Genomic DNA, 14,652 nt, shown 5'->3' on the forward strand with positions numbered 1-14,652 from the left:
CATTGGTCTGTGTTTGGGACACTACAAAAAAAAAAACAGCGACCTAAATAGTAAAGGATCAAATTTCAGTTCATATTTTTTTTTAGTTTTGTAGGCTAATCAATGTCCGTACTGGCATTTCCATATTTTATATTAGAATAAATCAAAGATATTCCGTCCATCATCATCACTTGATTCGTAAACTTCGAGTATGTGAAATTAATAACATTGATCTTAAGATATGAAATATCGATCTGACTGCATGTCACTTGACATATAAATAGTTAAAGTCACTCCATAGGCTCGGGGTGTGCGTTTGAGCAACGCATTTCAGGACTGCTCTCCATTCAGTGGCACCTAGTGAATGGAATAATTTCTCGGCAACAACACTTCAACAATCGGAAAACTTCACTCTGCCAATCTCGGTAACCGGCCCTGCGTCAAAACTCAAGAGCCTCTACAAGTACCAGGAATAACCTATCAAGGCTTTGTCAGTCCGAGGATAAAAATTCAAAACCAAACCAACTAAAATGATGGTCACACGACTTGCTCCTGTTGTAGGCTAATGAATTATGGCGTTTTATACTTGTTTTCATCTTGCTTGACTAAAAGCTTGATTGTCCAAGAAATTAGAAAACATTAAACTGAAGAACTGTTTACCTCTTTATTTTCACATCCTTCACCATGACAACTACTGCATGCTGTTACACAACTGAGGCCATGCTTCTTACATCTCTTTGTACCACATTGATTCTTCGTTGATTCACTTGATTGGCATTTGCATCTTATAACCTTCAGGACACACTCTGACTCGTGGCATGCTATAGGTAAGCCACTGTATGGTGTGGGATCACAGATCGGACACTCATCGCCAGAAGCAACGAGTTCGTGAAAACAACAGAGTCTACCGGTAAATCTTCACCATCTGGATTGAATGGGACTGGGTGCCCACTCTCAAGAACCTGCTTCCTCTTTGGGCAGCCTAAACTAGTGGACTCAGCAGAAGGAAAGGTGAAATCAAAACCGGCCAGGTCATCTTGAAAGGTCTTTGAACCTGAGCGACTTGAAGGGCGTGACATATTCAATAGAATTGTGAAGGTATAAATATATAAAAAGCTGATTAAGTTTACAGCGACAGTCCAAACTTTGGAAACTGAAAGCAACAAATTACAAAAAAAACTACTGGTAGAACACACAAGAGCGTTGAGTTCAACGTCACTATAGCTAAAATGTCGCCAAGTTGTAGAGGCCACAGCTATTTACTGCAACCAGGAATAACTCTGCGTCAATCTTGCACTAGTTTTGATGAAACCTTGGCCAGAAACGCGTGGGTTTCACTGTTGCGAGTGCTCCGAGACTAACCTCTTTAAATTTGAATTCATATACACAAAATATATTTGCATTTGTGGTACTCAAACAATGTAAAATTATATGTTGTGGTAATCACTAAAGGGAATTTTCGTCAGAAGAAAACAGTTCAGTTTGTTTTTATTTCTGACCATCACAACGAAAAAACAATATATGACAAACATAGCAGAGGTCTAGAAATAGGTAGAAGCGACAAAACACGGACGTTATAACGTGCATGATACCAAAGCAGGACAATCAGTTGAAAATGTGGCACGGTCGCGACACCTCAACAAAACGTTTTTAAGTACCGTATAAGCTTATTAGGTTTGGTCTGAGACTGGGTTTTGTTGGCGTGGCCAAACAAAATTAAAAAGGAGAGAATAGCCAGTTCGAATGAAAAACACTTTGGACACACGACACGCCCAGTAGATTTAAAGTTTGATGGAAAAGTTGCAATTACCCCTTACTACTTTCTAAGTGATTTTATGACATAATGGCCATAAACTCTCGGCTGCAGCGCTTTCACGATTTTCACGTAACAGGTAACAGTGAAATTCTGACCTTGGTTTGAATTAACAAGTAACCATGAGCATTGAGCATGCAGTGAATATCCAGGTCTGATGCTAATAGCGCAATGCAGATTATCATAACACGATTTATTAAACTACAATCGATGCCAATTGTCATTTTACGTTAGACAGAAGCCCTTCTATTGTCAGACGTAATAAAAGCCTTCGTATCCCCTTCTTTAGATATCCCTGGGTTTTTTCACCTTCCTCGCCAGATCATAAAAGCTAAAGGCTCAGCCTACTTTATCTCATACCCAGGCGCGGATGTAGGAGTTTTTTTTTTTGGGGGGGGGGGGGCAGAAAGTTTTAAAATGAATTAAACAGTAAGAAAACGATAAAACAGATATGAACAATCAGTGACGTAGCCAGGAATTTGGGGGGTTTTGACGGCCGGCGGGCGAAGCCCGACGGCGTGTTTGCCAAAAGCGACACCCAGCGGCGGGGGGTTTGGGGGGCCTTCCCCAGAAAATTTTGAAAAATTACTTTGAATTTGGTGCATTCTGAGAGCATTTTCAACAAAAATATGGGTATAAATATTCCTGTAAAATGGTGCTGTCCGGTGGCATATCAAAAGAATAAGATCTAAAAGATCATGTTTTCTTTGGCATTTTTTCGGTAATAAAGCTAAGTCTCTATGTTTTCTTGTTGCTAATTCCTGGCTGAGATGTTTGAATGTTTGGTATTGGCAAAACTCGCTCTTTTAATGCATTTTTGCTTAAAATTAGGCAAACTTTGTTTTACAGACATAGAGACTGAAAGCATCATTCTCAATATCGTGACGTCACACGCGTGCCAAAGGAGGGGTTGTAAGTCCGCTGTGGGACTAATATCAGCTGTTTAGAAGCATATCAAACCATTCAACAATTTCTCACAAAATTTCGGGGGGGGCCCCCCATACATCCACGCCTGCTCATACCTCTACACTAGAAAATGTTAATATACAGTAATTCTTGACAGTGGCGTAGCCAAGGGGGGGTTTTGGGGGTTACAACCCCTCCTTTGGCACGCGTGTGACGTCACGATATTGAGAATGATGCTTTCAGTCTAATAAAAATTTGCCTAGTTTTAAACAAAACTGCATTAAAAGAGCGAGTTTTGCCAATACCAAACATTCAAACATCTCAGCCAGGAATTAGCAACAAGAAAACACAGAGACTTAGCTTTATTTCAAAAAATGCCGAAGAAAACATGATCTTATCCTTTTGCTATGCTACCAGACAGCACCACTTTACAGGAATATTCGTACCCACATTTTTGTTGAAAATGCTCTCAGAATGCACCAAATTCAAAGTAATTTTTCAAAATTTTTTGGGGGAGGCCCCCCGCCGCTGGGTGGTCAACCCCCCCCCCTTTCAAAATTCCTGGCTACGCTACTGATTCTTGATATAGCCTGGTTGACTGAAAATGTAGCCATCATCTTCGAAATATCACATTTTTTCCAAGTTTTTAAGAGACACGCTGTGCACTAAGTCAATGGTAAGATTTCGTGAGTAAGGTTTGGTGAGTTTACTCTTTTAAGGGTTCCTCGTTTTTCTTGCTTCAGTAGCATATATTGATTCGTAGGGCCGTTGAGGGAAACGAAATCTTTGGGCCTCAAATTGAGACACTTTGAAGAAAAACGCACAAAGCTATTTAACTATTTATCCGAAGAATACACAGCAGTGTCTTCAAATTCCAGGGCCTTAAAGTAGCCTACCCCTTGTCAATACTGTTGATGCGTCACTCTAAATTTTTTAAATCACTGTGCTACATTTATACGGTACCGTACCGTACTCCAAGTAGGCCAGTTAGTTTAAGAGGGTGAATGCAGTCAATAGCTGAAAAAAAACATTGATAGCTGTTGCGTCACTTGTTTATTGTAATGCTATTGACAAAAACGTCATTACTTTCTAAACCTAAATTTTTCTTTGTTGGGGTTCCCACTTCCCGAGACAAATACGAAAGTAAATCAGGAGTTTCGCGTTGACAAAAAAGGTTGGAGAGCGCTCTAGCCAAATGTACTTGAACGAACGAGAAAATTGCGCAGGCATGGACCATATTGCTTAGGGTGTTTCATTTTTTCACCATTTTTGAAATTCAAAATGCCTGGGGTCCCATCTGGTGGTATTTGGGGAAAAAAGTTTACACCCCAATTTTTTTTCAATTATGACGTCATATTGAGGTGGTCCACGAGGTTTGAAATTTTTGGGCCTCAAAATCTCGAAATTTGGCCGTATCTCCGGAACCACACATCATAGATCGACAAAATTAGTATCAAAATGCGCAGAAGGGTCGGTTTCCTATACCAGATGTAGAGGATATTAAGGTCTATGTGGTTCAGAAAAAAAGTTATTTCAAAAAATCTGATTTTCGGTCAATTTTCTCCTGATGAACAAAGATCAGGTGATCAAGATAAGAAATTTTTCTGTATTTTTCCATTCTTGGAAGTTGCTATTGCGTAATAATAGTCCTTGTTTGTTTTGCGAGAGATGAAATGGTAATTTGAAGGTATTACTATTATAATATTAATGTAACCGTTGAGAAAGAGGTATGCTGCTCACCTGCTTTAGATTAAGTGTCATTATGGCATTAAGGTCAGGTATCAGTATGTCGATGCAAAACTTCAAGGAATTGGAGAGAAATGTGCTTCTCCTTAATTCAGATATAGTCAGTCACTATTTTAACTTGAGGAAGAAAGTAGCCGAAACTAATCCTAAGTTTTTGAAGAAAATACCCCATTTCCAAGATTTGAAAGATGAACTGCTGAAAGATGTAGTTGGCATATGGAACAAAGCTGGTCTTCCAATGCTCAGCAAACAGAGAAACCTAGCACTTCTGGCATACAATCTGCCAAAGCATCGGCACTGGTATGTTTGAAACAGAGAAAAAGAAATGAAGTAGTTAGATGTCTTCTACACAGTAGCGAAAGCGACTCTGATGGGGAAATGAATTGGGAAGATGATAAGGAATACGAGCCTCTGAAACCAACTGTTTGGGGAAAAGTGTACAAGAAAGTACATTCTTTTTCAATAAATGATAGAAGTTGTGTACTTGCTGATCGTAGGATGACTTCGGTACGCCAGCAGTCAGATCTTATGAGGTCGGTTCTTGGAAAAGATCAAGTAGCTGCAATGCTGCATCACCTTCGACAGCATACCGCCAACGACAAAAAACGCGAGAAAAATTTCTGATGGAAAGTGAGAACCTTTTCAACTCAGCTTCTGCCATGCAGTTATGTTATGATGGGCGCGTTGTCGATAAAATAGATCGATACGTTTTCTTGGGTCAACTTGTTGATGATAATGGCATGAAGCACGGAAGTGTGCTTCTTGTTAAATCTTTTCCCAAAAGTGTGTCGGTCACTGCAGAACTGATTTTTGGCACCATCATCCAGGAGGTTTGCAGAGTTCACCTATCCCAAGTATATTCAGTCATGGCTGATACGACTGCTCTCAACACAGGAAAAAAAAGTCCGGAGAATACTCGACTGGTCAATTATCTTAATGATGAAGTTGGTCATGATATTCATACCCTTTAATGCATGTTCCACATAAACGAAATGTATCTTTCCCATGTCATTTCTTTTGTGGACGGCGCCAAGAAGGGTCCCGGAGCAATGCAAGATGGGGCTTTGCTTAACCAGATAGCAAGACTAGACAAGCCCAGTACTGAAACATTAACACCAACTATTATTACGCAATAACAGCTTCCAAGAGTGGAAAAATACAGAAAAACTTTATCTTGATCACCTGATCTTTGTTCATCAAGAGAAAATATACCAAAAATCAGATTTTTTTAAATAACTTTTTTTCTGAACCACATAGACCTTAATATTCTCTACATCAGGTATAGGAAACCGACCCTTCTGCGCATTTTGATACTAATTTTGTCGATCTATGATAAGCGGTTCCGGAGATACGGCCAAATTTCGAGATTTTGAGGCCCAAAAATTTCAAACCTCGTGGACCACCTCAATATGACGTCATAATTGAAAAAAAATTGGGGTGTAAACTTTTTTCCCCAAATACCACCAGATGGGACCCCAGGCATTTTGAATTTCAAAAATGGTGAAAAAATGAAACACCCTAATATTGCTGGTTTTATTTTAATTTTCAGGACACGGGAACAAATTTCCTGATAGCTTAGTTGGTTGAGCGCCCAACTTTGTTCACGAAGATCAAGCAGCGCTGGTTCCACTCTCGGGGCATGCGCTTAAACAACGCATTCAGTGGCACGTAGATGAAAAACTTTACAGACAGCAAAACTTCGGAAATATTAGGCCAACTGTCAATCTCGGTGACCAGGTCAGGTTCAAGACCTCTACATGTGATCCACGGATTCATAGAAGTACCGTAGTAGTTCTATGAATCCCTGATATAGGCCTATACGGAACTGCTAGGATTAAAGTTCTCAAAGATTACTCAGTCCGAAGTGCAGCAGTCTGTCGGTAGGTTTGACAAATAATTCAATTCGTTCAGAAACCCTCTACAAGGGCTATATTGCATGCTTTTACTACAGCGCACCTTTACCCGAGGAATACTTTTTCACCATTTGCTAACGATGAACCTTATTAAACCACAGGATTTTACTTGAGCACCTACCGTTTCCACTGCAAACATTTCGTTCTTTTAATTTTTATTACGAGGGGCTGCAATCACTCTTGTTACCTATCCTGTGAAGAGTATTTTCAACAAACAATCAACAATTCCTTTTTCGAATCGCTCACAACCTGCAGTAAATAACGACGCACATTTCCGATAGAATTTTTTGTGGCTGAAGTATTTGCCACGCAAGCCAGCAAAATGAACACTGCTTGCACCAATAAACCTTTAGATATCTTAATATAATTTCACTGACGGCACAAGGAATCAACATCTATTACTTCCTGTTACTATTTTGCTTTCCGCCTGCAAGCCCAATAGACAAATGGCCGACACTGAATATAAACTTGAGTCCACACTTTTATTTCACATCGGCGATAATGGTCTACCGTAAACGACGAATCAATACAGTTGTGAAACAAGTTTAACTTGGAAGCTGATGATCACAACGGAACAACGTCCAACGGATTGTATTGGCGCTGTAAGGGACTGATCAAATATCATGATCCCTTGTGATTGGCTGTTGAATCTGTTACGTAATAGACCCATCCTAATACGTCAGATGTATTAACATTTTAGAGCAACAAGGAGGGCAAAGTAAGATACCAAGAAAATATCATGATATTTGAGCAGACTCGGAGACAAAACAATACTCAACTTTCGGCAAGACCAAACTTCTTTCTAAATGCAGCTTTTCGATTTTGTTTCTTCAAAGGTTTAGTCGCTCGTAATTCTTCTTGCTCTTGATTGGCGTAAATCCATTCCCAACGGCAGTGCAAAGCATGATATCACCTTGCATCAAATCAGGATCGTTTGGGATATACTTGATCATAACAGTTGATATACAAAACAGTAACTGCTCAGAGTAATGCCTACGTTGTGTCTGTAAATCCATAAACATGAGTTGATTGTACGTTAGTGATAAGTATTATAGCCCTTTCCAAAACACCAAAGCTGTCCTCAACATCTCAGAGTCAACGTCCCTGTTGGATTGGCAGTCTACACTGCCTTCTATCACGTCATTGCCAACATTTTGTCAATCTCTCGCTGTACAAATCAAACAACAAAACTCAGTCACTGAAGGTTAGTGTCTATCAAGAATCAAAACCTAGAACTACATGTCAAAATTAGGGAATAATTAACACAATGGCAGCAACAGATTCTCCACTATCCAGTTCAATTCAATTGAAGCAACACGATCTTGCCCTTCCGGTTAAATCTGAAAAAGAAGAAGATAAAATTTAAGGAACTTTAAAGCATTATGTGAAATTTGTTTAATAATAACTTGTATAAGTGTATAGATCGGGAACGAGTTCTTGTTAACAAAACTGTTCATATCAGCAAGGTGCAACATTAAAGAAAAACTCACCAATAAGGTCTTCGTGGTTCCATTCTGTCTCGCATCATCTCTCCTCTTCCAGGCATGTGCATCATCTCTCTGTTAGCTGGAGCGCCTGGAGGATGGTCCCATGCGGGAGCATTTGGCAACATCCTCTGTTGGCCTCCAGAGCCCATGTAGTCATGCCCCATCTTGAATTCTTCTTCCCTCGTCATGGGGCGCCCCATATGGTCATATTCATTTCGCGATGGAGGAGGTCCGCCTCTGTTGGCGAGCGAAGGAATAGGCTGCGGTTGGGGCTTTGACCCACCGATGACCGGGATGCCTTGAGGCTCAGTCATATGTGGAGGACGCTCCCAGCTTTGATATGGGTCTCTTCGAGCCGGAGATGGACGCCTGAACAGAAGACACCACGTTAAACCTTGCACTGTTTAGCATGAATTACGGTTCATGTAAAAACAATGCAACTATTGTTCTGGTGAAAAGCACAACTTGTATATTTCCGTTACAAATCATCTTTTGTCACAAGAATGTTTAGTAATGGAGCATTAACTAAAGCTACAACGTTAGAGCTGGAGGGCGCTACTTCCGCTTGCCAGGCAAGACCTCGCTTGGAGGTTGGGTGGCAAATCTTCAAATCGATTTGGCTTAACTCCCGTTAAAGCATTACAAACAAGACATTGCTTTCTCTTGGTTTGCCAAGTGATACAATACTGCACCTGGTATTGGTGACGTGGATCGGTTGAATGTTGGAGAAATTGGCCGGCTTCTCAGTCTCGTTTCTTGGCGGAATTGATTCACGTTGCTTCTTGGCAAGTAGGTCGTCGAAATCCTTGTCTGAGCCCCACCCCGAGCTGTGCTCACTACCGCTGTAGTAGTAGATCTGCGCGACATAAAAAAAGCGCTAATCGAAATTCTTCATTTCAGTTCGTCTATTTCGTATTTCAAGATACAAACAATGCAATGCTTTACTGCACTTTTAAAGACTTCGTTTAATGTCCACCCGATAGCTCAGTTGGTTAGCACGTTACTTCGTGAACGAAGAAGCTTCAAGATCAAGCGGCGCTGGTTTGGCTCTCAGGGCGTGCGCTTGACAAACGCACGATAAGGACTGCTCTCCATTCAGCGGCACCTAATGGATGGAATAATTCCTCGGCAACAAGACTTCAACAATCGGAAACTTCACTCTGTAAATCTGGGTGACCGGCCTGTGTCAGTGGTTCATAGCCTCTATTCTATAAGTATGCGAAACTGCCAGGATTAAGCTCCCAATGAAGCTTTCCCAGACAGAGGACAAAGATTTAATCAATCAAGATTCGGCCTTATCTGCTAAGTCAATAGCCTGGTGCTGCGAGTTTGCTAAAGCAAAGATCATGCTGCTAGAAGCGAAACTCAACCAATTGCAAAATCATTAAAGGTTAAACGAAAAAAATCTAATGACAATGACATAACAATCTTCTTACAATGCCGTCATCCGCAGGCTGGTCCCAGTCATGGTATGTCCTGGGAGGCAATGCTCCTCCACGACGTCTTCTCTTCCCAGGTCTGCTGCCTCTTCCTCCCCTCTAGAGAAAAAAGCAAAAAATCACAATGATCAAAAGGTTTCTTGCGAACAAGCATGCGAAGTTTGAGCCTAGTAACGGGTGTGTTGATCTCAGCAAAGCGTTTTGATATTTTTGCGTGAAGATTCTACATGAAATAACATACCTCTCTCCGTTTACGGCCGGACTGATTGAACATCCTATCATCATCAGGATGTTGCCTTCCTCCATGAGGGAAATCTGAGGAGGAGGAATAAGTTTAATGTATAAACTAGTCAATGATTATCTTGATCATAAACTTCTCAGTAAATGCTGAGGACTGTGGAAAATAGTTTCAATGCGATTAAGTTTACGCGGTTTTTATTTATTATTTATAATCTTTCCATTTGTTGTCCAAAACGCAGACGACATCATCTGTAACTGCGCCATCTACCATCCGCCAAATGGTGTGAGTGGTCTGCGTGAACTGGATGACGAATCAATTTAGTGACTGCTCAACACCTTGCCCAAACATCTAGACCGAGTAGGCACTGCAGGAGGGTGGTAAAAGACAAAGCCCCTCGACCCCTGGAGTGGCGAAGAAGATCTCCACAATATCATGGAAAAACTTGACAAACAATAAAAAAAACGTGTACATCAACGACTTAAACAACGACACCACCGTTAGATGGAGCAAAGGTAGACGGATCAATAACAGTAAGCTATTTACTTCAGGCACATGGGTGCATTGGAAGAGTTACAAAAAAAAAATAATGACAACAGTAGGAATGTTTTTTGAGCAAGAAATTAACTCTAACAATGATAGAACAGGAACATTTAGCAAAGCGTAAAGCTGCTAAAATAGAACACAAATATAAAAAAACAAACAGAGCAATTGAAGTAACCTCTTCTTGATGCTCCCAGAGAAGAGATGCGTCTTGGCTCGGGCTCAGGGATGTATTTGTCCATAAGGGATGGAATCTTCTCAACTTTCCTGCCACTAAACTCCATTGGAGGCTTTAAGAGAGGACGAGATTTCTCATCGGTGTATTTGTTCTCCATCTGTTGTGCCCACATCTCCATCTCCCGAGGGTCTTCTGGGATGCCAACAAGCAAAGGAGAGTCCGGGCGAGGTTTCGCAGCTGGAGGTTGATTCTGGCCAAAAGTATGGTCGCCACCAGGTCCAATAAAGTGTGTAAAACCTTCACCACGTTCATTATGTCCTGGAGGACCTCCTGCATGGGGTTCTCCTGCTTCCTGGGGAGTAGGTCGAATGTTGTATCTTTCAGGAGGCTGTTGTATGTGTGGTGGGGCATACGATGAATTGCTATACTCTCTAGAGGAAGGAGGGAACGGATGTTGACCGTCTGTTGGTGGCATGGCATGATCGAGAGGTTGATGCATGTGGTCAGGTGGCCGCATCCCACCATCTGGTGGCAGTCCTGTAACATGAGGCAATTAGTTTGCATCTCATTTTCTACACACTGTGTGAGCGACTTCAAATCAATGACAAAACAGCCTACTGCTAAAGTTGCAAACCACTTAATTTTTTTACGTTCTAGTTTTTAAGTGGAATGTTGCAAAGACCAAAAAGGCTTAGAAACTGATTAAAAACAATATTGAGTACGTTAATTAAATAGCAAAGAGTAGCGTCTTGATGCCATCTTCTTGCTAAGTGATTCACCAGTCGAAACCAGTCAACCCATTTTGGTTTGGGAGGATAACAGGAAAACTAATACATGATCGGCTGCTGTTTATACCGGATTAGCTAGAACCAATGTTGAAGTGAAGTCTTTCATAATTCTTGCACAAGAACAGTGTTCTGACTGTAAATTTGACTAACATGTGAGTTTTTGTGAAGAAAGGGGCGTTCTTCCCGGCTATCAGCACAAGGCTGAGCACTGTTTATTCTTGCTACAAATCGGCTGCCGAGAAACATGTGAGTTTTTTTCTAGTTGTCAGTGCAAGGCTGGAATAAGTATTCTCTACCACGAAGTGGCATCCATGCCAACTAAACAATCCAGTCAATAAAATGTTGATGTGTCACCTTGATTATCATGTGGCGGACGAGGTGGGCCTCCTGGTTGCATGCCAAGGTGAAGACCCCCATCAGATTGTCCATCCCTTGGCATAACTTCATTGAAGAAAGGAGGAGGAGGAATGGCATTATGTGGGTGATGTTCTTCCGGAGGTTGAGAAACTGGAAGATGCCTGGAAATGGAGAACTGGATGAACGATGGAAGGTGACACTCAGGGGGCTAAACGGTGACAACCAAAACCTTTCAGTCAACTTGAACAAGTAATACACAGTCCAAAGTGGCCGAAGATGGTAAATTTCCCAATTGCAAAAATCGCAAATTGAACATCCTACTCACTCCGGTCGGGTATCGACCTCCGCTTCCTCACTGGAGCTCTCCCTACGACGTCTCTTCTTCTTTTTGTGCTTCTTCTTCTTCCTCGATTCTAACTGAGAAGTTTGAACAAGCAAGTTGCTTCATTGAATGAATGATGCCAATGAAATGAAATTGAATGATGCCACAGAAACAAAAAGGCACTACCCATTCCATTGCAATGGCACGCTGTGACCGTCCAATGAATGATCTAATACAAGGACCTAAGCCCATTCGACAAGTTATGGAGTGAAGAAATACTACCTACCTGCTTCAGTAATGCGGCAGCTGCAGCAATGGCAGATGGCTTCTTTCCGTCATCCGATTGAACTTCCCCATCTTCCACTTCTCCCTCCTCTTTATCCTCCACAGCTTGGAGAGCACGGAGCTGCTCCTGTTACGTCATAACAGCATGATTAAGCGCTGACAATAATGCACCCAATTCCAGCAGTGGCCATGTTTTTAGACATGGGGAAGATGATTCCAATGACAAATTTTTGTTTCTGCTACAAATTAAAATTGGAACCTTCATCTGCGTTAGAGTGTTACTTTTTGGTTAGTAATCATGCGCAATTGCGCATATGATGTAACAAAGCGTTCATACTGTGACATCACACGCGAGCGTGGAAACAGATACATTGTTACATTAATATCAATTGTTATTCCTTGGCTTAGCATCATCTGTCCCGATCAAGCCAACCACGCACCATTATAGCAACGCGCTGTGCATCGTCCTCGCTAGAGCTGGAGTGATCTCTTCTCTTCTTGTGCTTGCGATGTTTCTTCTTCTTTTTCTTGCTCGACTGTGAAAGTTAAGAAAAGTGGAGTCAAACTTGTGACACAAGATCAAGAAAGGTTCCAGCAGATTTAACTACTGTCGTAATAAAGTAAGGTGGACGATTTGTAGACATGTCTATAATAGACTGATCGGTAATGAATTGTTGAAGCCATACCTTGGTTGTCGTCTCTTCTACTGAGGCTTCTTTTCCCTTATCAGGATCAACATCTGGCTGGTTTTCCTCTCCGGGAGGAGCCAAATCTTTCACTCCAGGTGGAGGTTGAATACTGAAAGTGAAAAAGTGGAGTAAAAAACAAAAAATGTCTTAGTATAATAGCTCTTATAAAATAAGTAAACACCCCATGACCCAATCCAAGTCGCTTGAACGAAGAATGAAGGTTCAAGGGACGGTTGATGAGGTGAAAGAACATTTCATAACAAACAAAACTTCTCTGAAGGTGTGAAGAGAGCGTTCTTCCTCGCTATCAGTACAAGGTTGAGTAGTATGAGTTGAGTACTCACGAATACAGCATGGAAGCCACACCTAAATGGTCTAAAAGGCTAGCGTAGAAGCTACACCGATATGATTAGCGAATCGCAATTGCTCGCTGTACTAGTGAGTACTCATTCAGCCTTTTGCTGATAGCCAGGAAGAATGCTCCCTTATTCACAATGTCCTCCCCTGGCGCTTGCTGGTTTTGTTGACTCTTTTTATCCACAAGAAAAAGACTTAAATTGACTGGTAAAGGCCGTGGTCGATAGTCTGTGGCAGAATTAGTGGTGCGATACTGACAACAACAAAAATCCCTAGAAGCTAGAATAGTCAAACAAAAACTTTCGTATTTTGCCCACATCAGTGAAAACTGATATCATGCTTAGTTTAATCAGCGGAAGAAAAAAGCGTCATCCCAAAACCAAATAGCTTGACACAGCGACGAATGACAACAGGACGGTATGGAAGAGCTGAAGGAGGTTGGGAGAAATCGAGAGCTGTGGAGGAAGATCTAGAGTGACCGAGATTCGAAATCGACTGAACGGATGATGACTGACGAGCCAGCCTTATGGGCGAAACACGGTGTCAATCGCTGTCAATTTTTACTACAATCGGCTGCCGAGAAACATATTCTATAAAAGCGTTCAGTTGTTACAATTTTCGAGCAGCAAATTAATGATCAAAAACCCTAAAGCATCATCCAAAAGAGTGTCTATCAGAAGTGAAACTTGCAAAACAAGACTTCTATTTTCGCTAGAAGACTTTTAGAGAATTGCATATTATTAATAACATTACACTTACTTTGTGATGGGTTGGACCAAAGCAGCCGCGTCAACACCAGGTGGTAGTGGTTGCTCACTCCCTGAAATTCAATAAAGAAACGTAAATATTGTTTGGTAGTTTTCTTAAGCAGCCTGCAGAACGTCGACATTGCGTTGTGTGAAGCAACTGTTACTCGTTAAGAACAACGTAAATGAAGCAAGCCAGAAAAACGATCACACAAATATTGATGAACATGGACGTAATGAACGCCTCTGCAGTACGAGCACCCAAAGAAAACATCACATTCCTTCAGTGATTCAACAGTGGATTTGTACCAAAGCTGCTTTTAGCTCTCATTGATCGAGGGAAAAAAGTCATTGTTGGACGACTCACCCATAGGTATGGCGTTATCTCCCGGTCCACGATTCAGCGACTGTCCCTGCTGGTTTGCAGGGGGGTGGCTCAAGAGCGGTTGGCCGGGTTGGGGAAACCCATGCTGACTAACTGGTGGGTGCCCCATCTGGGGTTGGGGGTATTGATTCTGTTGCCCCCCTTGTTGCTGCTGCTGCTGTTGTTGTTGTTGCTGTTGTTGTTGTTGTTGCATAGGTTGACCATGTTGGTCCATTTGCATTGGTGGTCCACGTTGGTTCATTGGGCCAGGAGGACCAAGCTGATTAACAGACATCGGGCGTCCTTGCTGGTCCAAAGAAGGACGTCCGTGGTTATCAAACGGTGGGCGTACCCCATCAGGCATCGGGTGGCCTTGGGTATCATATTGACGGCCAAACCTGTTTGCATCAGGGCCTCCAGGCATTCCTGAAGGACAAAATAATCGCAACATTTAGATAGCTAATATTTCGTTTGATGTTCATCAGTTTGATGGAGCAATCTT

General features: G+C 41.7%; 1 protein-coding gene across 4 annotated transcripts in view; it reads right to left on the reverse strand.

Moving 5' to 3' along the window:
- Positions 1-7,548: 7,548 nt before the first annotated feature.
- Positions 7,549-14,652, reverse strand: part of LOC145765986 (uncharacterized) — a 33,540-nt gene continuing 26,436 nt past the window's right edge. For all 4 annotated transcript variants that reach the window (XM_082577639.1, XM_082577638.1, XM_082577636.1 and 1 more), the window contains 13 exons: positions 14,154-14,576; positions 13,800-13,860; positions 12,681-12,792; positions 12,435-12,530; positions 11,996-12,121; positions 11,713-11,804; positions 11,385-11,548; positions 10,243-10,779; positions 9,525-9,598; positions 9,281-9,382; positions 8,537-8,700; positions 7,848-8,213; positions 7,549-7,697 (listed from right to left, as the gene is read on the reverse strand). In XM_082577639.1, the coding sequence (XP_082433765.1) occupies position 7,697; positions 7,848-8,213; positions 8,537-8,700; positions 9,281-9,382; positions 9,525-9,598; positions 10,243-10,779; positions 11,385-11,548; positions 11,713-11,804; positions 11,996-12,121; positions 12,435-12,530; positions 12,681-12,792; positions 13,800-13,860; positions 14,154-14,576 (2,318 nt within the window). In that variant the 3' untranslated portion in view covers positions 7,549-7,696. The remainder of the gene's footprint in view (positions 7,698-7,847; positions 8,214-8,536; positions 8,701-9,280; positions 9,383-9,524; positions 9,599-10,242; positions 10,780-11,384; positions 11,549-11,712; positions 11,805-11,995; positions 12,122-12,434; positions 12,531-12,680; positions 12,793-13,799; positions 13,861-14,153; positions 14,577-14,652) is intronic.

This window comes from Aplidium turbinatum, chromosome 3 (assembly GCF_918807975.1).
Source record: "Aplidium turbinatum chromosome 3, kaAplTurb1.1, whole genome shotgun sequence".
NCBI classification, from domain to species: Eukaryota; Metazoa; Chordata; class Ascidiacea; order Aplousobranchia; family Polyclinidae; genus Aplidium; species Aplidium turbinatum.